Here is a 26,434-nt window from a genome sequence, read left to right on the forward strand (position 1 = left end):
CAATTGATTTGCTCAACAAGGTCAAGATTGAAGAAAGCGTCCTTTCTAAAGTGTAAAGAATATCAGAATTTGCCCTCCCTCCATCATTCTCATTAGTTCCCTTATTCGTCAGTGGCCATGATGTTTGAGACACTGCGCTTGGGGATACCTCTTGTTTTATCAGTCCCAATGAACCCAGAAAAGATACACTTGAGGAAGGCCTGCTGCTGTACAGAGCTGGAAGAGATGGACGACTAACAGGACAGTCCAATGGGGATCTTAGAACCGTTTCTGGAACAGCCAATGATTTTAAGGTAGCTTCTAAAACTAGATTTTTCTTCATATGTATTGCGATGTCCGGCAAAGAAAAGTCCTCCACTTCACCAGGATCAAAGCTACCTCCCCATGTATCTCAATATGAGAGGCTCCGAGGGTCTCTTTGGAAGGAGACATTCGTGGTACTGACTCAACTTTTTAGAAGCCAGATAGAGCCACAGGGCTCCTAGGCTCAAACATGATCAACTTAGTACCAACACCATTTGATTCAGGACCAGACATAACGGCCCCCATATCAATATCCATTTCTTCCACCACTTCCACTATTTGTCAGTGGTCGATGAGCTGAGTTTGAGAGATACACTGCATTGGGGAATGAGTCATAAGATTGAGATGGTGCAGGACGGAGCCCTGAGAAAGTACTGTGACAATGCCTGGCTCTTCTTCTTTGGCTGCTCCTGTGGAAGTCCTCATTTCTTTATTTCTTAACACTCTTCCCAAGTGTCCCTTAAAAAACATAGACAGTACGGTAGGATGGGACTTTAAGAGGGACAGATGGACTTGAGACTTCTTCCACCCTATAGTTTTTAACAATTTATTTGAGGGAGCTAGTGTGACTATCAGTGGAGCCACCCAAGTCTGAAGAAACGATTAGACGGCCGGGACGAAGGAACCTAGATGGCATCCTAAACCACCTTAGGAGCCTAAGGAGATTAACCACCAATGTCCACATTTAAATCTTATCCACACTTATAAACAGATGCCAAATGTCCCTCACCCTTCCCTCTGAGGCACTATCCCATTCTGCAGCTCCGCAGTAAGTACTACATCAGAGAGTAGGACATGGGCAAATGTAAGGCTCACTAGGGCTTACCTGGGCCTCAAAGACGCAAAGGCTGGGAGTATGAACTGGGTACAACCTCCCACCATGTGGCACAAACCACACCAACTTAATGCTGGCGGCTTCTGCACCACAGGGGAAGGACTGTGGCCTAGGCCTCCCCAACACACAATAGTGATAACCAGCTTTCCACGTGATTGCTTGACACTTGATGCTTACTGCTTACTGCTGGTACTACTTAATAGCTTGATTGCTTGCTACTTCCTGTGCAGTTCGTATTCCATTGTGCTCTGCCTTATGAGGCGATGGGGCAATGCTAAAAATATTTCTTAAAGGGTTTTTTCAAGCCCCAGGCGCTAACTGAGTTGCTTCCGTAGTTACTCAGTTACGCCGGGCTCATGTCCGAGGGGGCTCAAAAGAACTAGCCTCCCCTCTCTCTGCTCTCGATATCGATGGGTCTCAAGTCCCTTGATGAGGGAGACTCCTGAGCTCCTGACCTCCGCCCAGCTTCACCTCTCTCTGCCCTCGATCATGATGGGTCTTCGACCCCTTGACTAGAGAGGCTCCTGAGCTCCAGAGCTCCACCCAAGGCCCTCACACTAATAGGTATGGGCCCCGGTCACACCCGTGAGTGAGCTTCCAGAGTTGGGGCGCAGGCCTGACTGCTGCACAACTGCACGGCTGCACAGATTTCATGTGACATCAGCGCTCTGCTCAGGCTGCAACAGACAAAAAAGGGTGTGCCACTAGCCACCAGTGATTCTCAGAATCCAAATGTTTTTAAAATGTTGGTAAAGTAAAATTTATAGCAGTTTGTTTTTTAATATTTAACATTATTTGTTTTTATTTGAAAATATATTTTAATGTTTACAGTATTTTTCGTCAATTTGGTTGTTGGAATTCTAAATGTTTATGTTTAATAGTTTATTTTTATGTAAATTAATTACTATAAATTATCTAATTAATTATTTTATATTTTCTTTGGTTTTATTGTTTAGGTATGTTTCATATATTTAGTGATAGTTCTTGTGTATGATTCTTGTTTATGACTTTTTAGTAACATCTTACTTTTAAAAAAAATATTTTATTGGCATTTTTGTAAGTACAGTACAATAGTAGCAATTTCAATTTGAACATATATTTCATCAATTATACATCCTGTCATACAGTAAAATTACATCACAGTATATGCCCCACTGAACAGTTCTGGAAATGGGAGGTGTTGATGCGGATAGATGGGTGAGGCGAGTACTGTGTCCATGTAAGGTAGACTAACATCATACGTTTCATAGTAGTTAAGTGCTGATTTGTGTGTAAACGTCACATACAATCAAAGTTGTTTTTAACATTCCCTTTACCCAAGGAATGTTTATCCCAAATATGTTATACGCATAATTGAGCATTTTTGTGGTGAATGAAATATATGGGAATGGAAAAAGACACTTTCCTTTTGAATTTGTTATCTTGCTTTTTCTTGGGTAGAGGTGCCAAGCCAAATCAATGCAAGAGTACTCTGTTGTCTTTGTAAACAGTGTGTCATTCCTAATAACATGTTGGCTTCAAAAGAAAAACATTGACTACTGCATATTTGATACAGGCGACAGTAAGGCAGTGGACTGATGAAAAGCTAGATTTGCTTTCCTCTACCTCCTCTAAGGACCTTGAGGATGCATTAGATTTATTATAGAGCTAAAGTTCTCACAGGCCAGACTTACATATATTTTTTGACCATTTCTCAGGTCCAGGCTGAATGATACAGACCACGCTATTGTATTCAGTACCTAAATATGCTTTGTAGTGTTAACCGAATTTACATAACTGTTATCCTCTTAGGGATAACCATGGGTTTTTACAAATGAGGGTCTGCCCCTGATCATATGGTTCCATCTATCAATGTACCATTTAGAGTAATTAAGTGTGAGCAGTGCCATAAGGATTTTTTACAATGTCAACTTATCATGCCTGCATGGTGGGAACCTGGCTGCTTTGAGAAATCTAATTAAGGTCTGCCGCAACAAGTGGTTGAATTTGTAGTTTGAGAAGATGAGCATGAATTCTTTGGGGGCACAAAGGTTCTTGTCCATCATACAATAGAAGGTGTGCGGCTTTATATTGTATGACACAATGATTTCCCTCAATGAATTTCAGCATTGTCTTTTTTTCCTTCAGTGTTCCATTCAATACACATTCTTTTTTTTTTTTTTAAACATTTTATTAATTTTAAAGAACACAAACAACTTGCAAGGAACAAAGAGAAAGAAGACGACATCATTTCTTTACAGGGTTGCATCATGTGGGAGGAGTGGGGAGAGTCTACAAGTGGTCATACAATATCTCAGTAAGGAATTTCGGGGGGGGCAGTGGGAGCAACAGCAATTCAACGGTTCAATGTATAGCATCACGTGGAGGAATCATTGGGTTGTGGGGACGTCAGTTCGATATCCAATTCCGGGAGAGGGGGGGTACATATATCGCCACGGTAAGAGTTCCATTGAGTCCATATCTTCCCCCATTTACGGGGTGTACCTCGAGAAATATACACAGTTTTTTTCCTGAACATGCACCAATCCATGTTTTGTTTCCATTGCCGAACCCTGGGCGGTCCCTGAGCACCCCATAATTGGGCAATATCCCTCTTGGCGATCATATTACCCAGGGTCACCCATCGGAGCTGCGGTACATTGTAGTCATTCGGCTCCCATACATTCAGCAAGCATCTCCTAGCCTCCGGCACCGACCGCACACCCGTAACCTCACTCATCACTTCATGCACACGAGACCAAAATCGCACTATTTCGGGACACTCCCATAGTATATGTAGGAATGTGCCCACGAGACCACAGCCCCGCCGGCACAGACCATCAACAGAAAAGCCCATGTGTACCAAGCGGGGACCAGTCACGTACACTCTATGAAGGATTTTGAGCTGTACAAATCTGAGGCGCGCCGGGATGGCCACCTCTTTGGGGGAGGAGATCGCCGCCTGCCAATCTTCATCGTCGAGCTCTAGTCTGTCGCTAGTCCAACTCTCTCTAAGGTGACACAAGAGATCGGACCTGGAATTAATCAATTTTTTATAAATGAGCGAAATCGTACTGTCCGGGACGTGCCCGTCCAGTATTCTGTCCTCAAGTGGGGATGCTTCTGGTATGTCCGTGCCCGAGGGGAAAACAGATAGGACCGCGTGACGGACCTGGGCATAGCGAAAAAATTCGCGATCATTCAGACCGTATTCAGTTTTCAGTTCGTCAAACGTCTTCATTCTCCCTCCAGCCCATACGTCGTTCACCTTGCTGATACCTATCAAATCCCATCTATCAAATCCCTTCGATTGCCAAAGAGACCCGAGCCTATCGGAGGCATACAGTGGAGTGGCGCGAGTCAATTTATCAGTCCAGCCTAATGCCATTGAGGCATGGCGCCATACTTGGACGGCTGTCCTGGTGGGACCCGTTACATTCCGGGGAACAGGTCTGGAGTAAAGAGCTCTATAGTAATCACCCCCAGGCAAAAGCCACTTGTCCAGTTCGAAGGCTGGATTCGGTGAAGGGCCGTACATACAATGATTTATCGCCCCCAATTGGGACGCCCAATAGTAACGACGGATATCAGGTAGAGCAATACCACCATCATACCACGGGAGTGTCAATTTAGCAGTAGCAATACGAGATCTTCCCCCCCACACCAATTGCCTCTGTAAGCTCTCAATCTCACGAAAATATTTAGTTGGCACTATGTCGAGTGTATTCTGCAATACGTAGAGGAAACGGGCAGTGACATCATTTTAAACAATGCCGCCCTTCCCAGAGGGGAGAGAGGCAGTTTACCCCAAGCAATAACATCTGCCCGGAGGCGTTGGAGAGGGGGCAGCAGATTTCGGTCAAAACGCAGAGCAGGCTGCAGAGTGATAAAAATGCCTAGATATGTGAATCCGTCTTGCGCGACCGCGATGGGGCGGCCTCGCGGCAGAAGGGGAGTGTCTCCCGATAGGACATATATACAGGACTTTGACCAGTTAATGACGAGTCCCGAGTTCTTGCGAAAAGATGACAAGACATCAAACAAAACAATGAGGGATTTTCGAGGTGACGTTAGATATAGCAGAATATCATCCGCATAGAGAGACACACGGTCCTCAAGCTCCGAATTCCATCCAATGCCCCTCAGAGACGGTTCCCACCTCAACCAGGCCGCCAGTGGTTCCAAGGCGAGAGCAAACAAAAGCGGGGACAAAGGACAGCCCTGTCGCGTACCCCTGCCAAGTGTGAAGGGAGCGGAGACATGACCATTAACAACTACTTGAGCCATGGGATCAGTGTATAGCAGTTTTACCCACTTAATGAACTCCGGACCGAAACCAAACTTTGCAAGAACCGCCCACAAATACGGCCATTCTATTGTATCAAACGCCATAGTGGCGTCCAAAGACGCCAAAATGGCGGGCTCACGCAACGTCCCAGCTCGCGCTAGGACGCCATGCAAACGTCGAAGATTAAGCGCCGTATTGCGATGCGGTATAAAACCGGATTGATCCGGGTGAACCAAGTCCCCTATGACAGTAGCCAAACGCGTAGCTAGCATTTTGGCTAGGATCTTAGGTTCGGCGTTAATCAACGAGATAGGTCTAAAAGAGGCACAGCGATCTCGTGGTTTTCCTTCCTTGTGAATAACGACTATAGAGGCCAGTCTTTGGTCATGGAAGAGGGAACCCACCTTCAAAGATTCGAGGAACATCAATCGCAAGTGCGGGGCTAGCGTATCTGGGCGAAGTTTGTAGAGCTCAATGGGAAGTCCATTTGGGCCCGACGCCTTGCCAGATCGGACCGAACGGACGGCAGCAGCAATCTCCTCCACAGTAGGCAGCACATCCAAAGCGCCCCTGTCAATATCAGACAGGCGGGGAAGTGCAATATCCCGTAAAAGCAAGTGGGAGTCCTGCTCGGATCTATCAGACACTGGGGAGTACACTTCCTGGAAGTATTCGGCAAAGCATGTAACAATATCAACAGGGTCAGTGTAACTTTCACCATTCGCGGCAACAATCACAGGAACAAACCGGCTTGCATTCTCCCTTTTATCCAGCCAAGCAAGCAGCTTACCAGCTTTGTCACCTATATCATACAGACGTCCCTGTTGCTCCCTACCCATTTCCTTAGCAGCATCCGTGACCAAAGCCCTGTATTCATACTGCTTCAACTCCAGCAGATGCAGCCCCTCCGTGGTGACCCCAGAATCCAAGTCTCCCTCCAGAGCAGTGATTTCACCCTCGACACGAACCACCTCAGCACGGTTGGCCCACTTGACTCTGCCGATCAAAGAAAGAGCTTGGCCACGAATGACAGTTTTGTAAGCCTCCCACAGAGAAACTGGGGAGGAAACAGAACCCACATTCTCAGCAAAATAATGATTGTGTGTTTTAATCAGGTCGGCCCTGACCTTGGGATCTCGGAGATACCAGGGGTTGATCGGAGCCACGCGGCCCGCCGAACCCCGTTGTGCATCCACAACTAACCAAATCGGAGAGTGGTCCGAAATGCCTCTTGCAAGATGCTTTACTTCCTGTATGGCGGAGGCTTGGGAAGAGGGAATAAGAATATGGTCCAGTCTCGAGAGACTGCCATGGGCACCAGAGTGGAAAGTATACTGCGACTGCCCCAGGTGGAGCAAGCGCCAGCAATCAGTTAGCCCCAGGGTCTCCAGAAAGCCACTCAACCAAGACTGGGCCCTCGGAAGGTCCCGGGGAGGGTAGCGATCACACAACCCAGAAACCACGGAATTGAAGTCACCACCAACTACAAGCAAGCCCTCGGGAAGTCCCAGGATAACCCCACTCAGATCGGCAAACGTGGTGGCTTGGAGGCCCGGGGGCACGTATACAGAAAGCAAAACAACAACCTTCCCCTCCCAACGCCCAACAATGGCGGCATATCTTCCCCTATCGTCAAGCATGACATCATCAATGGCCAGGGGGAGGGAAGTCCGGACTAGAATACCCGCCCCTCTGGAGCCCGAAGTGAAGCCGGAGTGCACCTCAAGACGATAGCCACGCCTATTTAGAGCATAGCACTTGTTGCCGAGCAAATGCGTCTCCTGTAATAAAACAACATCAGGAGACAAACGTTTCAACAACTGCAACACTACACCCCTCTTGATCCCGTCCCCCAACCCGTTTACATTCCAACACAATATTCGGAGACCTCTACCCCCCATCCCCGCATCCAGCCCCACCCCCGCTCCACATCCTAAGCAACATCGAAAAACAGGAGTTAGTTTTGTCTTCACCTTGCAAGTAACAACAATAAAACTCAAACCAAAACCCCCCTTTCCCCAAACATGCCCTATCCGTCTCACCCCCCACCCCGCACCACTGCGGAAGACTAAAAAGCCCCATAAACTTGCAGTGTGCCTGTTGCCCTACCACCCAACTAGTCTACGAAAAGAAACCCAGAAGGAGAAGGACTCACTCACCCCCCACCCACCCCCGAAAGGACATAATACTTGCAAACTATAACGTCACGGCATTAGCCACAGCTGAAAGTCAACTATAAGGGAGCGGGAGCTGATACTGGTCCCTATTCTTGTTCCCGCAGGCCTCCTTCCGCACGGTCCGATTGACCAAAACCCTCGGAATGTTCTTGATCCATAGGTAGCGAATCCAGCCAGTCACTCACGACCCCAGGATGGTCAAAGAAAAAGGTTCGATCATTATGCACCACACGTAGGCGAGCCGGGAAGAGCATAGCGTACTTCATGGATCTGTCTCTCAGCCGCTTCTTAACCCCTTGAAACCCCAGTCTCTGTTTCTGGACCTGTTGGGTAAAGTCCGGATAAAAGCTGACCGTGGAGTTCTCGAAGGCGATAGGACCAGACTGTCTCGATGCCTGCAGGATAGCGTCTCTGTCCCGGAAATTAAAAATCCTCGCAATGATGGGACGCGGGTTGGCACCTAGTTTAGGCGTGCCGCCAGGGATCCTATGTGCACGCTCGACAGCAAAAAACTTGCTAAGACCCTTGGGTACCAGGTGGTTCAGCACCAGGTCTTCCACCAAGAGGTCCGTCGAGGTAGCCTCCGGTTGTTCCGGCACACCAATCAGGCGAATGTTATTTCGTCTGGCACGGCTCTCAAAATCCTCCAGCCGCCCGGAGAAATAGTCATTAGCTTTCCGCAGATTCCCGACCTCAGCTAGCAAATCAGAGACATCGGTAACAAGGCTGGAAGTCTTGATATCAAGGGATTTGACCTTTTCGTTCATTTTCGCCAGGTCTGCCCTGATCAAATTGACATCTATGGCGACCGTGTCCAATTTGAGGGACAAGGCCTCATATTGTTGTCCCAGTGTAGCCTTCATGCCAGAAATGGCGCCCATGACGTCTCGCAACGAGAGTTCCTCTTCAATCGAGGGGTCCTCCTGAGCTACGGTCGAAGGTTTAGACACTGCACCCGGTGATCCTTTAGTAAGGGTGTACCTGTCCATGACATTCGATTGTACAGCGCCTCCTCGGACACCCGGCTTGGTTTTGCGCTTCTCACCCTCTGGCCTGGTGGCCATCTTAGATCCCGGACCCAGGAGGGCCGCTCGATGTCGGGTAAAAATGGTTACTGTAGAGGCATCTGCAGCACCAAGGAGGGTAGAGTAGATGTTTTTCTCCAAGCCCAAAGCCACAATAGTCCGGCGTCAAACGTTGAAAGGCGAGTAAGTGCAATCAAGGCCAGCCGCACAACAGGCAAAGTCAATCAGGTCTCCGGACAAGAATCGAAACCGAAAGTGACCGCCGAGCTCAGACGAATCCAGGAAGCCATTGTTATTCAATTACTGGCCGGCTGGCAGAGATATCATAGCCCGGGGCACCACCATGAGCGGGCCCGAGAAATTCGAAGGTCCGTAGCTCCGGTCCCCAAAGTCCAAAACAGTTTTCGAGATCGGATATGTGATCAGCAGGGCTTCGCCATGAGCAACCCGTTGTCCAAAGCAGGATAAAATACAGGATAATCAGTGGAGGTGGCGAGGGTCCGGGAGCCCTGTGCTCACGCGACCATCTTCTCAATACACATTCTTGATTCTTGTGTTGAATGAAATGACTGTGGATCTTAAGTAAATTGCTCTATCTATGAGTTTTTGCTTGAGCAGTCTTGTGCAATCTACCCACTCCATTATTTATTGGAAACTTCCCTTCTGTGTGATTTTGGGGTAGTGCATGTGACCCAGGTGCAATTATGTAGGTTTGTTTAAAATGCCAATATGTCAAAATCAGTCGATTATCCCAGAAGTGGAGCGCAGTATAGAAAACCAATTTTCAGATATTAAAAATAAAGCTAGAAGACTAGAGAAAAATAATTGCCTATTGCGAATTTTCGAGCCTTAGACCTACAATGAAAGCTGCGTTCCAAAAATGCACTTTGATCAAAACTTTGCGAAAGCGGTGGAACTGAACTGAAACTGGAAATAGGGCTATGGAGCTTTTGTTAAAAATCGACTTCATTTAATGTTGCACATGGGATCAGGACTTGCCCTACGTGACGTAAAAGTCAATGATCAGTCTAGTGATTTTACCAATGTAAAATATATGACAGATGTTGGCCAATCTGTTAACAGCACTTTGATGCTTTCCATTACAACGTATTTTTGTGTGAAGGATGATTCCTATGTGGCTTCCAGAATTATCAGAGCAATCTTGTAAAATATTTGCTGCAAGAGACATTTCCTTTTTTCAGGCTTACACTGCTAAGAATGGAGGATGAACTAGAAATTGAACATTTATACCACCTGTTCAAGCCAGGCCAAGTACACTTTATTGTTCACTTAGTTATAATCATTACAATAAGAGACGCGCGAGCGCGCCAAACAAGATGGCCGCCATTACTGGAGCTCCGTAACTCCCTCAGCCCGACTTCGTTTAAAACGCCGATTTTTGTGTCAGGAAGTCGGCGGAAATGCTGGCGCTTACCTTCTAAAGTGCTTCCTGATTTGTGGAGTGATTTTGGGGCGAATTCTTGTGGAGGAAGGTCGATTTCTGGCTCCATGGTTCTGGACCCCGGTCTCTCTTTCAGGTACTGCTGAGTTTGAGTGCTTGGGGGCGGAGCAACTTCTGTGACAGAGCCTGGCTTGGGCCTAGCCACGCCTCCAGCTTAATATAGCTGCTGCACCTGCTGCTTTTAAGAGTTTGTTGCTGTTTTTCGTGATAATTACCTCATGCTTCTTGCATTTTGAGGCTGTTTTTCATCTCTTTATCAATTTACACCTATTGCAGAGCTATTACTACCCTCAAAATGGATTCTAAGAATTCCAATGTTAATAAACGTAAGCAGCAGGTTTCTCCTCCTCCAGCAAAGTCTAAGATGGTAGAGTCTTCAGACCCTGCTTTTGCTCTCATTTTGGAGGAAATTAAAGCACTACGCTTGAATACCGATACAATTGCTTCGGAAGTCAAAAATATCCGCAAAGATATGGCCTGTATGTCAATGAAAATTTCTGACAATGCTATTAAAATTCAGGATAATAAAAACAAACTTGACACTTTTACACCTTTATTGGGCAAAATTGTTCCAATGCATACTCAACTGCTGGACATGGAAGATCGTAATAGGCAATACAACCTGCGTATTTTTAATTTGCCTGAAGAAGTTGAGGGGACTAGCTGTTGTTTATATCTTGAATCCCTTCTACCGGGCCTTTTGAATATAAAATTCGCTGAAAAATTTGAGATTGATAAAGCCCACAGAGTCCCTTCTCATCGGAATCCTAGACATACTAAACCCAGGCAAATGATCTTCAAGGTTCTGCGTCATCATCATTTGGTCCTTATCCGTAAGGCTGCAAGAGAAATTCCTTCCTTATTAGTAAATTGGACCAACATTTTTATTCACCAGGACTTTGCCAAAGAAACTGTTGCTATTCGCAAAGAGTTTTCTGCCTATCGTCCACAGCTGCGACATCTTGGATTTAAATATGGTCTTTTTGATCCTTCAACGATGCGTGTCTGGAAAGACAATGTCTCCAAATATTTTCAGCGTCCTGAAGATCTTCGTTTGTTTCTTGAGCAACAAGCTCCTCCATCTATGGAAACTCAGGATCCTAATACTTGACTTCGAATAGCCTGACTTTTCTTGTCACATCTTTGCATATTCTTATACTTATGGGCTCCAACGGTTTCTGGCAATTCTTGTGGAACGGGTGTGCGTTTCTTTGTCCTTATTTATGTTCCTTGTTTGTCTCCTTTCCTTTTTTGCTTTCTTCCTCTTGTGTCTTTCCTTTTCCTACTTTCAGCATAGAGTCGCTCCTTTTCTACGGCTGTTTCTCCATTCTTCTTTTTCTGTATCATTCTTCTGTCCTTTTCTCTTAATGCACAATGGCTAATATTCATAATGTTAAAATTGTTTCTCTTAATGTTAAGGGTTTGAGGCATCCGGTAAAACGTACTAAGATCTTAGATTACCTGGGTGCGTGTAAAGCTGACATTTGTTTTATTCAAGAAACGCATGTTGAAGATAAAATTCTCCAATATATGAAGAAAAAATGGGTTGATAATATTGTTTCCTCCCCTGCGCAGGGAAGAAAAAATGGGGTTGCAATTCTCTTTGCAAAACGGTTACATTGTCAGATTCTTAGTAAATTTACTGACTCAGAGGGTAGATATATAGTGGTTAAAGTTAAAATTCATGACTCAATTTATTTTTTGCTTAATGTTTATGGTCCTACGGCTGATGACCCTTCTTTCTGGTCTGCATTGACTTCTGAGGTTCTGAAGTTGGGGCAGGTCCCTTTGATTGTTGGGGGGGATTTTAATGTAATTGTTGATCCGTTACTAGATAGGCTTTCCACTACAAAATTCCGTCCTCCTAAAGTGTTTCATGCCTTTAAATCTTTCCTACGCACAACCAAATTAACTGATATATGGAGGTTACACTTTCCCACGGAGAAATGGTTTTCCTTTTTCTCTAATCCCCATAATTCACATTCCAGAATTGATTATTTTTTGCTTTCACCCTCTCTACTTCAATCAGCCACCAACCCTGTTATAGGCAATATTGATGTTTCGGACCATGCATTGCTTTCCTTTGTGTTAAATATTTCCTCTACTTTTGTTAGGCAAAATCGTTGGCGTATGAACACAAATATTGTTCTCAATGATAAACATAAGTCTAAACTTTTACAAAATATTAAAGACTATTTTTTATTCAATCCTGAAGGTTCAACTTCTATTGTGAATAGGTGGGATGCTTTTAAGGCCTACATCAGAGGTGCCACTATTTCTATTATGGCACATGCAAATAAACAATTTAACTCTAATATTACTTATTTGGAAAAACAAATTGCTAAATATGAACGTTTATTTATTTCCTCTAATGACCTACAGTACAAATCCAAATTACAGAAGCTTCGTTATGAATTTAATGCTATACTTAGTACTAGAGCAGGAATCCAACTTACAAAATCTAATGCTAAATTTCGCTTTAACACCAATAGATCTGGAAAAATTCTTGCAAACTATTTACGTATCAAGAAGGACAAAACTAAGCATGAGCGCAAAATCCGCTCCGATCGCGGATTTTGCGGATTTTCGGTAAATCCGCGGTCCGCGAACTCTCGCGAATTCACCGAAAATCCGCAATCCGCGATCGGAGCGGATTTTGCGGTCAAAAGTTCAAGCCTAATGCCTAATTTACGATGGCGCCGGCAAGCTGCCAGCGCCATCCTCAAATGGTTACTTAATTAGCTTCAACAGGAAGCTCTAACAGATAAGATAAAGCAGGGGCTCGAGCGCCTGCTTTATTTTATCAGTTGGAGCTTCCTGTTGAAGCTAATTAAGTAACTTTTGCAGGATGGCGCTGGCAGCTTGCCGGCGCCATCGTAAATTATTCATGATGGTGACAAACGGTTCTGTCTCTTAATCTGCTGCTCTGATCGGTCTCTGACCTTTTATACACACAAGAGGCATGTGCGCTCGCATGGAAGCCCCGTCCGTTTGGCCCCGCCCACACACTCGAGGAACACTTGCAGATATCAATAAAGCATGTGCCCTAGTTGAAGCTTAAATTCAGTGACTCATTCATCAGCCCAAAAACAATCGTGAGCATTGTGGGTGCTGGGCAGGTGTGCCTTCTTCCCAAATATACCATCGAAAATCCTCTGTGATGCTGGCCAGAGGCATTTGCATCTTTGACTTTCACGAGCGCAATCCCCGTGCTGTTCCTGTGACCAGGAGCTTCTGTCTCTTAATCTGCTGCTCCGATCGGTCTCTGACCTTTTATACACACAAGAGGCATGTGCGCTCGCATGGAAGCCCGTCCGTTTGGCCCCGCCCACACACTCGAGGAAGCCCCGCCCCCAAATCCGCCGATCCGCATAATCCGCGGATTTTGCGGATCCACGATCCGTGAATCCGCAAATTCGTGAATCGTGGATCCGCAAAATCCGCCCATGCTTAGACAAAACTCAAATAACATCGATTCGAAGTCCTAGTGGTCGAGTTGCTATTTCCCATAATGATATTGTACAAGAATTTTTTAATTTTTATTCTCAGTTATATAGTAAACCAGTACCTTGTGATGACTCTTTAATTGATTCCTTTTTAAATCACTACAAATTACCTCAAGTCTCTCCTACAGATAGATTAAGTTTAGATTCTCCGATTACTTCTGATGAAATTTTACTTGCTATTAAATCACTTCCCAAAAACAAATCCCCGGGCCCAGATGGTATCCCCGCTGAATTTTATAAAGAATTTCAATCTTACCTTTTACCTTATTTAAGTTCACTTTTTTCCCATTTTGGTTCCTCTGGCACTATTTCTGGCTCCTTTACGGACGCTTTAATCATTGTTTTGCCAAAACCTGATAAGGACCCTACCCTGGTTGCTAATTATCGTCCTATTTCCTTAATAAACCAGGATTGTAAGCTTTATGCCAAAATTCTTGCCACTAGATTAGCTCCCATTCTTCATTCCATTATTCATCCAGATCAATCGGGTTTTATGAAAAATAGGTATTCGGCTAACAATACTAGATCCCTTTTACATGTGATTGAGCAGAGTCCTTATCTTGCTTCCCCTGCGGGAGTGATGGCTTTGGACGCAGAAAAAGCTTTTGATAAAATTCATTGGCAGTTTTTATTTAAAACTTTATTGTCTTTTAATTTTGGTGCCCATTTTATTCGTATGATTTCTGCTTTATATTTTGCCCCTACTGCTCGTTTGTTTATTAATTGTCAAATTTCCACTCAATTTTCACTCTTTAGAGGTACTAGGCAGGGTTGTCCCCTTTCTCCACTACTGTTTTTAATAAGAATTGAGCCTTTTCTTAATTATATCCGATGCAATGATAATATTCAGGGGATTGCGATAAATGATGTCATGATTAAAACTTTGGCCTATGCTGATGATGTTTTATTGTTTATTAGTAATCCACTTTCTTCTGTTCCCTCCCTATTAGACATTATTAGAAAATATTCGGTGGTTTCTGGTTATAAGTTAAATGTCAGTAAAACAGAATTTTTTCCCTTGAATGCTTTTTGTACCCCGGATATGCTTCCAAACACAGACATTATTTGGCAGAACAGTAAGCTGAAATACTTAGGTATCCTATTTGCCTCCTTGTTGCCTGCTACTTTAAAACTTAATGGTGACTTTATATTAGATTATATTAAGAACAAAACATCCAAATGGTCTTCCCTTTTCCTCACCTGGTGGGGTAGAATGGAAGCTATAAAAATCAATATTGCACCAAAAATTTTCTATTCATTGGCCATGATTCCCACTCAGTTCCCTCTTAAATTTTATAAAGATATTGACAGATTGTTATCTAAATTCCTTTGGTCTACTAAGGTTCCTCGTATTGCTTATAGGAAATTAAAACTCCCTAAGTCCCAGGCTGGCTTTGCTATTCCGGACTTTTACCTCTACCATAAAGCTTTTATTTTAAAGCAAAGCTCCTTATGGTTTACAACCTCTCATATGGTCACACCCCCAATTTGGCTTGATATTGAATCCTCAATTGTTCATCCCTTTTCACTGCCCTCTTTGCTATCAATGTCCTCTACATCCAAGGTTATTCATAAATCCTCTATTATCAAATCCTCGAGACTAATCATTAATGATTTGGATTCTAATTTTGAACTGCCCTTACTCTCCACAGTCCACTTGTCTTTATGGCAGTGTGCTTTACTTAAACTAAATAGAAACATAAATTTCTGGTCCTCATGGATTTCAAAAGGATTTTTGTATCTCAAAGATGTCTTTTGTGGGACTGCTTTTATTCCTTTTGAGCAACTACGGTCAAAATTTGATATCCCACCATCTGATTTTGTAAAATACCAAGCTTTATGTAATTCAATTTTGGACTCTTTTCCCAATGGTATTCCTTCCTCTACCACTAATGATCTGTTGACTTACCTTGCAGCTGTTACATCCTCCCCCAAAGCTGTCTCGGTATTTTATAAAAAATTTATTTCTTTCCAGGGCTCCAATGTTGGTACAATATCATCTTTTTGGAATAATGAATTGTCCATTTCCCTGTCAGATGACATATGGTCATCAATTTGGCTTAACAGTATTTCTGGTTGGCTTTCAGTGTCTTTGTATCAAACTAATGCTTTTATTTTATTTAATGCCCTATGGACCCCATTTCGATTGTGCCATGCAAAACTGTTACCTTCTGATGTCTGTTGGCATTGCACTTCTAGCTCTGGATCACTTCGTCATATGTTGTATGATTGCCCAGTTATTTTAAAATTTTGGTCGGATGTTTGGATTGTAATTTCAAAAATTTTACCTGTACAAGATGATATTTCTTATGCTATGTTAATATGTAAATCAGTTGCCCTTTCCCATCCTCTTAGTGAGTCAGAAGCTAAGTTATTTAATTTCTTAATGTCAGCTGCTTTAAAATCCATTACTTTTTGTTGGAAAGATGCTTCTTCTCTTTCAGTTCATGCCTGGTGGTCGTGGATTATCTTTACTAGAAAAGGAGCACAGCTGTCTCTTAAAGGCGTTGTTCATAATTCGCAATAATTTCAAACTTTTTGGTCACCTATTGATTCATATGTTATGCAATGATTCTTGGGTTATGTAATGCAATGACATCTAGTTCTATTCGCTATTTTGTTACTTAATTTCCCCTATGTTACCGGCCTTTTTACTTCAATTTAATTATGACTCTATTGTGTTGTATTTTATGTTTCTATGATATGTCCCCTACCCCATCCCTTCCTGCCCTTTTTCTCCCCTTTCCTATTCCTTGGACCATTGCATTTTATGTTTGCAATTTCATTATTTACGCATATGAGAATTTTCTTTTGTATTGTATTTGTCTGATTTTTTCTGTTTGCATATTGTTTCAATAAAATCATTCTGAACTCAAAAAATCATTACAATAAGAATCATACCAAATAAATAAAGACTGTAGGAAACATATTAAATAAAATTCTTTCAAAAATCTTTCTATCCGGATACAACAGATGATTGGGAATGACTGGTTTCTTGGTCTGTTGACTAGAATGTTAGAATCCTTCCCATGCAATTTCCAAATAAGTGACTTAGCAGGCTTGTGAAATAAAGTGCCATTGTCCCCACTTGTGGCGATGAGCTAGTCTAAGACGAAAGTGCTTGTGCAAGAACGGAACTTGTTCAAGGGCTGTTTGGGAGCAGAAGTTAAAAGTAGTTGCATCATTGCAGTCATTGTCAGTGGAAGCAGACGATGAATTTGTCTTGACGACTTGTGTAATTCTGGCCCAAGTAGGAATAGTGTCAGTGTAATCCTGACTTGTGGTCTTGTCCTCCATTCGGGGTGAGTGCTTGTGCAGGTAGTGGACTTGTGCAAGAGGATTATTTTAACGCAGCAGTTGAAAGTGGAGCGCTCCCATTTCTGTGTTGAAGCAGGATTTTATGTGGGGGATTTGACTCCAGTGTTTCCCAAGATTCCAGCTCTAGTTATTTAGGAAGTGGGTCTGGATTGTAAGGGGGTGCATCGCCCACTTCCCCTGGAAGGGCAGTTGTTCTTGCCTGCCTGGCAGGTTGAGTGCCTTTCTTAGAGCCCTGTTGACCCCCTAGAGTTTTTTTATTGTTCAGAAGAATATTCACAGGTCACCACAGTCTGGCAGGCTAGTTTGACTTTCCCGCTGTAACGCACTCTTGCCTAGTTCTAGAAGGCCCTCAGCCAACGGGGCAGGGGCTTAAAGTTGACGTGCAAAGACAGATGGTGTGAATTGCATCCTCCTTTGGGTGATCGAACAGCCTGCAGTGCACCTCTCCTTCTGCCCACATCCATGGAGCCATGTGTGTTTGACGGGAGGATGCCTAGGCGGTATTTCAAGAAGTTGCCCTTTAGCCTGCTGCGAAAGGCCTCACCTAGGTATTGCTGTGGCTTTAGAGAGATGTAGCTGTTTAACACCATCCAGACGTGGCCACGTTTCTCAAGGGATGCACTGTCTTCTACAAATGATGTTAATTTTGATGTTTTTAATGTTTCGAGCTGCGCAATGCAGACCACAATGGGACTTGTCCAAACACGCTGGTTGATCTTTTGAGGTAGTCTCTGGCTGATGAATGGTATTTATTGGTTATTTTCAGCCAGACGTTATGGTTTATGGTATTCTTGTCAGCAGACTTGAGCCTATAGCATGTTGGTATATACAGCATGCCTAGCGACTGACTGTTTTACTAAACCGAATTCCAGCCTAACCTGAGCGGGTGGGGTGTATCTGGGATGTGTGAAAGACTTACCTGTAGATTCTTACAATGGTTATGTCCAGGGATTTGAGTCCCTGCCCCAAATGGCCTGCACATTTTGCCTGGGTTGGCACACTTATGCCCTTGCTATTTTTAAGATGGGTGTGTATGCCAGCTTGTTTGAGTTTCGAAATAGAGCCTTTAGTCCTGCTGCCAGTGCAAACCCTTTCCTTTTTATCTGCTCTTTTTATGGCTCAAAATAGCCCTTGCGAACAAATATAAAGCTTACTTCTTTAACATTGATGGGTTGAGAAACCAGCTGATTTTACCACTTGTTCTTCTTGAACAGTTCATGTTTTGGTTTTCTTGGTGTTGATTGTCAGGGCGTTTTTTGTGGAGTATTCTTGGGTGGCATTCAGAAGATGTTTCAGCCCAAACTTTGTCTGACTAATTACAGTAGAGGAGATTTGAAAGGAGTATGGAGCCAAGCTTCGGGGTGTGGAAATTGACAGAAGACAAGATTGGAGGAAGGTCTGCCAGAAATCGGTTAAAGAGAATGGGGGCCTAGACACATCCCTGTTTGAGGTGACAAGTTGTTGGAATAGCCCTACAAAGGTGGGCCCCACTGCCCAGCTTGATATTGACCAAGGTATTACAACATAGGTTTTCAAACGCTCTTAAGAGTGCCAGTGGTACTGACCAGTTTTTTAGTTTTCTCCAAAACCTTTTTCTGTTTCCACAGTTGAAGGTGGCTTTGTAGTCAATGTAACAGAGGGAGAGGCAGTTTCGTGGCTTTAGAGGAGTAGAGCATTAGCGACAGTTTCATGATATTTGTCGAGGTCTCCGCTAAGGTGGAGGAGCGTCGCCCCACTGCTCGCAGAGCAGTGTAAAAAAATTAAAACGATAATAACAGAAATTATTTCTGTTATTATAATTTTCTTTTTTAGCCAGGTTAGGCAGGGCTTGTGCTCCTGTGATGTCCGGGAGGAGGCGTGGTTTCTTGCATGATCCCCACCAGGCTGCATAACATGCCCAGCCTATCATTCCTCTTCTGAGCGCCAAGCCATAGTGCTCAGACCAATCACAATGCAGCGTTGTTATTGGCTTAGAGGAGAGATCCTGTGGGCTTCCTAGTTCTGGCAGAGAGATGATGAAGGATGACGTAGGAGAGATGACTGAGGAGAGAAGCGCCAAGGAAGTAACTTTTTTTTATTTTGGAATTCCCGCACCCATGCGACCCACACACCCCTCCACTCCCATTTCCTGCCAGCCTCTACTGGAAATGCTTCTAGTTAATTGGGATGATTGAGGTTGTATTGTCCTAATCAAGAAGCTGCTCCAACAGAATACGAACGTAGTACTTCACCTCGTTCTCAATAAGGGCTATCAGTCTGTAACTATTGGTCTCAGGTATTTAGCAAAATGAAGATTTACTGCTTGGATTCCCTCTATCACCTGGTAGCTTTGAAATACCTGCCTAGCTATGTGTGTTTGATCTAGGTTATTGCTTTTATAGTCTAATTTTGTGTCAATTTAGTGGGGAAGCATTTGAATTTGCCATCCGCCATTCATAAGGAACGCTCAGCCTTTGCTTATCTATTTTGGGTTCTTACAAAGTACTGCGTAATATTCATTCCAGGTTCAGAGCCAGTTGAGGGTATGCAGGATTGTTTAGCGATACCAAGCATTTAGATGACTGAGACTAACTAAGGTTGATGATGATGCTTGCTCTTTCGATACATCCATAGCTCTGCTTGGTATGATTGATGGTTAAGCATTAAAAACAAGACAGTAATCCAAGTAAACGTTCACTATGGATGCTCTGCCTTAAACACCAGATAGCAGAGCTTGGAAAATGGTAGAGTGAGTATCGCTATTCAATGCTTCTTGGGCCTCATTTATGAGAAATGACGCATTACTGCGTGAAAGCAGCGATGCGTCACTTCTCAGTGCGCACTCCTTGCGACATTCCTGATGCGTCATATTTAATATATGACGCTTCATGTTGCAAGGAGTTACATATACGTCAGTATTGCTGACGTATCCGTAAGCGCAAAAGTGAGGCATTGCTGGAGTGTATCACAAAAGTGACGCCAGCAATGCGTCCTTTCACATGGAGCAAGCCCCATGTGAAAGGGCCTGCGTCAGTCTTACCCCTGCTGTGAGGCAGGCGTAAGATTTTGACGCAACGGCGTCCTAAAAGTGACGCAGAGAAATCTCATAGATTTCACTGCGTCACTTCTACGACCCTTCCTTGCGTCAATACGCCCCCCTTGCATACATTATACCTGGCGCAGGTATAATGTGGCGCAGGGGTTTACAAAGTGACGCATCTACCTAGATGCGTCACTTTGTAAATATGGCGCAAAAGTGACGCAAGGCCTCATAAATGAGGCCCCTTGCATTTTTCATGTCAGAGGGGCTCATAATTTAGCCTTTTCTCATATCCTCCACATGAAGCCTATTGCACAGTGGATTCAGGTGCAGTGGCGATACAATGCCTAGAAAAACCTAGCAACAATGCTGTTTTGAGCCTCTTGATCTCTGGAATAATGAAGGCCATCTTTATACATGGAGAAGTATTATATGTATTCTGTTGCCTATAGGAAGTAGATATGAGGAGTTTCAGTGTCCTAATCAGTGACATGAAGCAATTGATGATCTTGAGAAACTTACTGTTCAGTAACATACCCGTAAATGATAACAGCATAGCACTTAGAATCATTATTCATTTGTATTTAAGAGACATAAGAAAATGCACATCTACCAAAATCTGCTTCTAAGATGATGACTTTATAAATAAACACTAATAACATTACCGCCATCATGATAACACCAGATGCGAGGGAGACCACACATGCTGTTTGCTTGCACACGCCACAGCATTGCGCTACATCATCCACATATGTATAGCCCTAGGAGAAAGAGGATACACATTGATTCAGTTCAGCTTAAATGAACAAATGGCAAAAAATATGTATTTCCAACCAACGCCAATTTCATATGAAACAATACTTGAACTTATTGGGACCTGATATTTGCACTTTAAATAAAGAATGTATTTACAAAATATTAAACAATGAGGTAACTGATATTGATCAACTTGGTTCACATTCAAAGAAGCAAATCGGCCCGAAAGTTTCCACATTTAGTATCACAGATGGATGTCTAATAAATTGGCTTGCGAAAGAGAAAAAAAGGCTTGTTTAAAGGCAAGTAAGCCTTTTTCTATCTAAATAAAAATTGATGAAATTCAGTCAAAATAACTTTATTTGTCTTGAAATAGCAGACATAAAAATATATTTCTTCTTTCCAACAACAATGGGTAAAACAGATACAATACATGTTTAAAAAGAAACAATACATTCCGCACTGAGTAAAACAACAATAAAAAGATAAAGCTCCATCTTAAAATTCCCCATAAACAATCACCATATGTAGCAATGGACAGGCCTTTACTTCTATGTAAGGGAAGTATTTCCCTCACAGGTTTATGGCTACGTTTCTGTAAAAACTTTAAAATAGGTTCCACCAATATCTCTAACTGTTGAGATATAACTTTGTTCAAATGGGCCAGGAGATTGATAAACTAAATGGAATACCTAAATAAGCAATATATTTAACCTGCCATGGTGCTGAGCCCTCTATTTGGTGTCGGCGAGTTTTAATAATCTTTGGGCTACAAATCATAGTAAAGGTCTCCGTGAGATTAACTTTGAGATCTAAATTATTCATAAAAATGGTAAAATGATTCAAAAGATCCTGAAGATCGTCTGCAGTTCTGGCGAGAAGAACTGTGTTGTCTACACACAGCAGGGCCAGAATTGGTCATCTATCTGCAAGTGAAAGATCCTTTCCATATTTGACTAAGAAGTCAGTCAAACCATTAAAGAGTAAATAAAAAAGGTGCTAAAAAATGCAACCTTGTTGAACCCCTTTGATAAAATGCATTGGGTCTGTACGTTCCCCGTTTCCCCCAAAGCAAACCCTCAGTTGGTCCTCCACAACTGTCCCCGACATTATGGACCAGAGCTAGAGCAATTCACAATATCAAACGCGCTAGTCAAGTACATAAATGCCAGATAGATGGGAGTGTCCTCACCTTTGGTATATATTTACCAGTTGAAAGATACACATTTTGGGACTGTTCTACCGACCTTAAACTTCTGCAGAAACTATATTGCACATCATTCAGGATAGCATTCTGTTCAGTCTAAAATTCAAGCCTATCCAAAAGGACACTACCTAAGGGGAAACAACCTTCACAATGCAACTTTTATAACGCACTACCATTACAACGAAACTTTTACAACGCAACATCCATTACATCGTATGCCATTACAACGCAACAATGACAACGCATGACACTACAACGCATACTGAGCTTTCCAATCTGCGTCCTATATCCCTATTGCCAATACTTGGGAAAATAACGGAATCTATGGTCCACAAAGAACTTTCGAACTTTGTTGAAATACACAACCTTCTACACCAACAACAATCAGGCTTCCGTAGTAAGCACTCTACTGAAACAGCTCTCATGGAAGTAACCGATACCATAAAATCCATTCAAGATGAGGGAAAAATGCCGTCTTGATACTGCTTGATTTATCGGCGGCGTTCGACACCATCTCTCACGACATCCTCATCAATAGATTGAGATGGATTGGTGTTTCGGACAAAGCCCTTGACTGGATTGTTTCTTTCCTCGCGGATAGAACTCAGACAATATCTTTGGGACCTTTCTTCTCAAGGGAAAAACAAATAAATGCAGGAGTACCCCAGGGCTCAATTTTGAGTCCCCTACTTTTTAAAATTTACATGGTACCCTTTATCACTCTCATCGAATCGTACGGCATATGCGTCACTTCATATGTCGACAATACACAACTTATCTTATCCTTGGACAAAAATGACACTAGAGCCGAAAAAAACTTCTAAAAATGCTTAACGGAAATCTTTAAGTGGATGAAAAACAACCACCTGAAATGCAACTCAAATAAAACGGAAATCCTGCCTATAGGGAAAAATAATAACTTTTGCCCTGCCAAATGGTGGCCTGAAGACATGACCCCCCCTCCGGCCGCGGCTGAGTCAGCAAGAAACCTTGGAATCCTTTTCGATTCCTCGCTTTCCTTTAATCAACATGTGAGAAACATAGCAGGCAGTTGTTTCAATATAATAAAATCTCTGAAGAAGTTCTATCTATATTTTCTCCCCATCGAAGCTAGAAAGTCCGTGGCAGTCTCACTTATACTTTCCTGCCTAGATTACTGTAACGAGCTGATGGCTGGAATTAAGAAACAAACATTAAAGAAGTTGCAAAGCATTCAACATGTGGCAGCACGGCTGGTCCTAAAACTTCCTAGAAAATCCTCAGCATCGGCAGCCCTTAGAACTCTACATTGGCTCCCGATGCATAAAATAATTATCTTCAAGATCCTTCTAACTACCTTTAGAGCCTTAAATGACATTGGCCCAAGGTATCTGTCGAAAAGATTTTGTCGTTATAATCCAACAAGAGTTTTGAGATCAGCGGGGCTCAATCTTGCCAACGTCCCCAAATTTCACCTTAAAACGAAAGGAGGCAAATCATTTGGTGTCCTAGCCCCCAAAGCCTGAAATGCCATGCCAAATGACCTCAGAATGCAACTTACGGAAGTAGCCTTCAGAAAGAAACTCAAAACCTGGTTATACAACTTGACAGACACATATGTGCTTGCTGCCATCTAGCGCCTTTCTTCCACTCTCTTAGCTACCCCCTTTAGCGCCAGGATGCTCCTTTCGGAGCGACAGTTCGCGCTCTATAAATGCCCTATTACATTACATTGCATACCACAACAACGCATGTCATTACAACACATACCATTACAACACATAACATTACAACGCATAGTACCCTTACACTATCCAACACTTACCCTACTGTTGCACCCCCCTGGAGTTAGAATAGTAATTGTTACCCCTACACTATCCAACACTTACCCTACTGTTGCACCCCCCTGGAGTTAGAATAGTAATTTTTACCCCTACACTATCCAATACTTACCATACATGCAATGTAATGTTATGCGTTGTAATGGTATGCGTTATAAAGGTAGTATGCGTTGTAATGGAATGCGCTGTAAAGGTAGTTTTTTAAAAGTTGTTGTAATGGCATGCGTTGTAATGGAATGCGTTGTAATGGATGTTGCGTTGTAAAAAATGCATTGTAAAGGTATGCGTTGTAAAAGTATGCGTTGTAATGTCATACATCCTACCTAAGATACTATTAGAGTCCAGCAAAGAATTTGGGTAACAAAGGACAGGATTATTTCTATCACCCTTCTTAAACATGGGTACAATGGTGGTTTCTAACCACTTAGATTGAAATTGGCATTTGGTAACATCGCTTAAAATATTTGGTATTGAGGGCCCAATAAATCTTCGTTATTCTTAAAGACATCAACCCGTATGCCATCTGTTCCTAGGGTCTCACCGCTGGGGGACTTCTTAATAGATGAAGCTATCTCTGCTACTTCAAAAGACAGAGTGAAAGGTCTACCGTCACTAACTTAGGTCTCTTGATCCCCCACAAATCCTTCAAAACCACCCTGTGTAGAATGGTATAATTGGCTGAAATTAATTACCCAATCTTAAGCGGGGCTCAAGGTTTCCACCTTTGCAGCCGCAGTCCAATAACCCTTCTGAATGTTCTGCTGTGTTGTTATTCACCTGCTCTAATAAGATCTTGCCATGCTTGTTTTCTGATGTTACACTTTCTATGAAATATCGCCTCCTTATAGAGTTTCCTGCATTCCAGAACCTCCTCTCAAATCCGAGGTTTCTTTTTAAGTGTTTCTAATAGATTTTTATGTGCCACTGAGCAGGTTCTATTAAATCCTCCATGAGGCTTTGCAGTCCTGGAAACTTTATTAGTGGCATCAAATATTTACAGCTGCACAAAGCAGAGAATAGGTGTTAATTTTCTCAGTGATGTCACCTTGCGTTGGCTTGTGGGAGATTAAGTCTTGTTGAATGGGAATTGTAGCATTTGATAGGTCTTGCATGGCAATTATTATGTGTAGCTCTGAAATATAATGTGTGTATTTATTGAAGTAGAAGCAAAAACGAGACATACGTTTAGGACACAAACGTGAAATTATCACATACGAAACAAACCAAGGTTAATACTACTACTCGCTAGTTAATGATACAGCGAGGGGTCATGGAAGAAAACTGTATAGAGTTAACATATATACTGGTAAATAAAATATATTTGAAGTGTTAAAACACAATCAAATATACAATAAAGTGAACAGCCAGTAGCAATGCCTGTTTAAAGTAGGAATGCAAAAGTGCTAGTTTGTACAGAGAAGAGCTGTTCCCTTGATTATAAAGTAATGAGAGGTAGGAAACGTTCATGGATAATGTGACTGGAAAAGGCACAAACCTGGGTTATAGGTGGAGATTGTACTAGATAGAAACATTAAATGAAAAGTTCACTTAGGCAAAGCAAACCGAAAAGACATACACAAGACAGAGCCTAGGGGTAACGTAAATATAAATGGAAAGTACTATTACACCCAGACTATTCACACCAGTGCTGTATATTTATTGTATTGTTTGCGATAGTAGTGTTGTAATTTGGCAGCGAACTGGGTTAGCATCTAGCTGAAGCCATCTTGGATCTGACAGCCATCTTGTATGCTATGTGCTACCACGTGCTCACTATGTGCTCTGTCTCAACTTTCTGTCGCCTGCTCTTGTATTCTGCCTAGTGACAAAGTATATTTAACCTCTTCTGCTTCGCACATGTTCAGTTGAGCATGCAGCTGTCTTTGCAGCTGCTACTAGTCTGTAACTGTCAGGATGTGTTTACTAGAATTAGCCACTGTTAGCTCCTCCCACTTGTTGATTGTACATTTTCTGTTTGACCTTATATGTACCTAAAACCTTCTTCTTGTACTTGTAACGCCTTCTTTTGAGCCCCTGTGTGGGTATAAAAGGACCATGCTCCTTCGGTTCAGTGTGCTACTTCATACACTACCAAAGGGTGTTGTGTGAATGTAGTTCCACCTCATGAGGTTAATAAAGTACTCTATTTTATATTCCCATTTCTATGCCAACTACTTCCTATTGGTCTAAGGACTTTGTGCAGAGAAGGGCGAACCCCTAGCACTGGTGGCCCTTGCTGAGGTTCACCATGACAAATTGGGCCCAACGTGGGGCTCATTGGCGACTCGGATGCCTGAAGGAGTGGTTGAAACGAAGGATTGGAATCTCGCTACGGACGATCATTGCCCGAGGAGACCCGCGTCTTGGCAAACCACGGCGTTTTTTCTCTCTTTCTGATCTGACCATTCAGGTGGTGCCGGTCCTTGACTGAAATCTCTTCTGTTGATTTACCGTGCAGTGAACTTGGCAGTTGGAATCTGGACACCAAGTGATTGGTAAGCGTTGTTGTGCTGCAACACTTGCTGTTGGTTTGATGCCTGGGATTGGTAAGGTCATTTTTGCTATGCTTGCTGTGGCTTTGTGGATCTGTATTGACCAATTTGAATTTGTATGTGATTGATATATGAATTGCAATTTATATAGGCAGGAAATGAGGAGAATTTTCTCTGTTTTGAATTGATTTGAACGGCACGTCATACGAGAAGTACCTTAAGTGCTACTTTGGATATAATACTGCAT

The 26,434-nt window shown here is 42.9% G+C and overlaps 2 protein-coding genes across 9 annotated transcripts in view; one reads left to right on the forward strand and one right to left on the reverse strand.

The window, feature by feature from the left end:
* The window catches only part of LOC144823886 (uncharacterized), a 1,846,314-nt gene that overhangs the window by 167,360 nt on the left and 1,652,520 nt on the right, over positions 1–26,434 (forward strand). The window lies entirely within an intron of this gene.
* The window catches only part of LOC144823884 (mucin-5B-like), a 946,734-nt gene that overhangs the window by 71,475 nt on the left and 848,825 nt on the right, over positions 1–26,434 (reverse strand). Inside the window, exon 38 of the mRNA XM_078682773.1 lies at positions 20,578–20,673. Within this exon, the coding sequence (XP_078538899.1) occupies positions 20,578–20,673 (96 nt within the window). The remainder of the gene's footprint in view (positions 1–20,577; positions 20,674–26,434) is intronic.

Source organism: Lissotriton helveticus, chromosome 3_1, assembly GCF_964261635.1.
Source record: "Lissotriton helveticus chromosome 3_1, aLisHel1.1, whole genome shotgun sequence".
Lineage (NCBI taxonomy): Eukaryota > Metazoa > Chordata > Amphibia > Caudata > Salamandridae > Lissotriton > Lissotriton helveticus.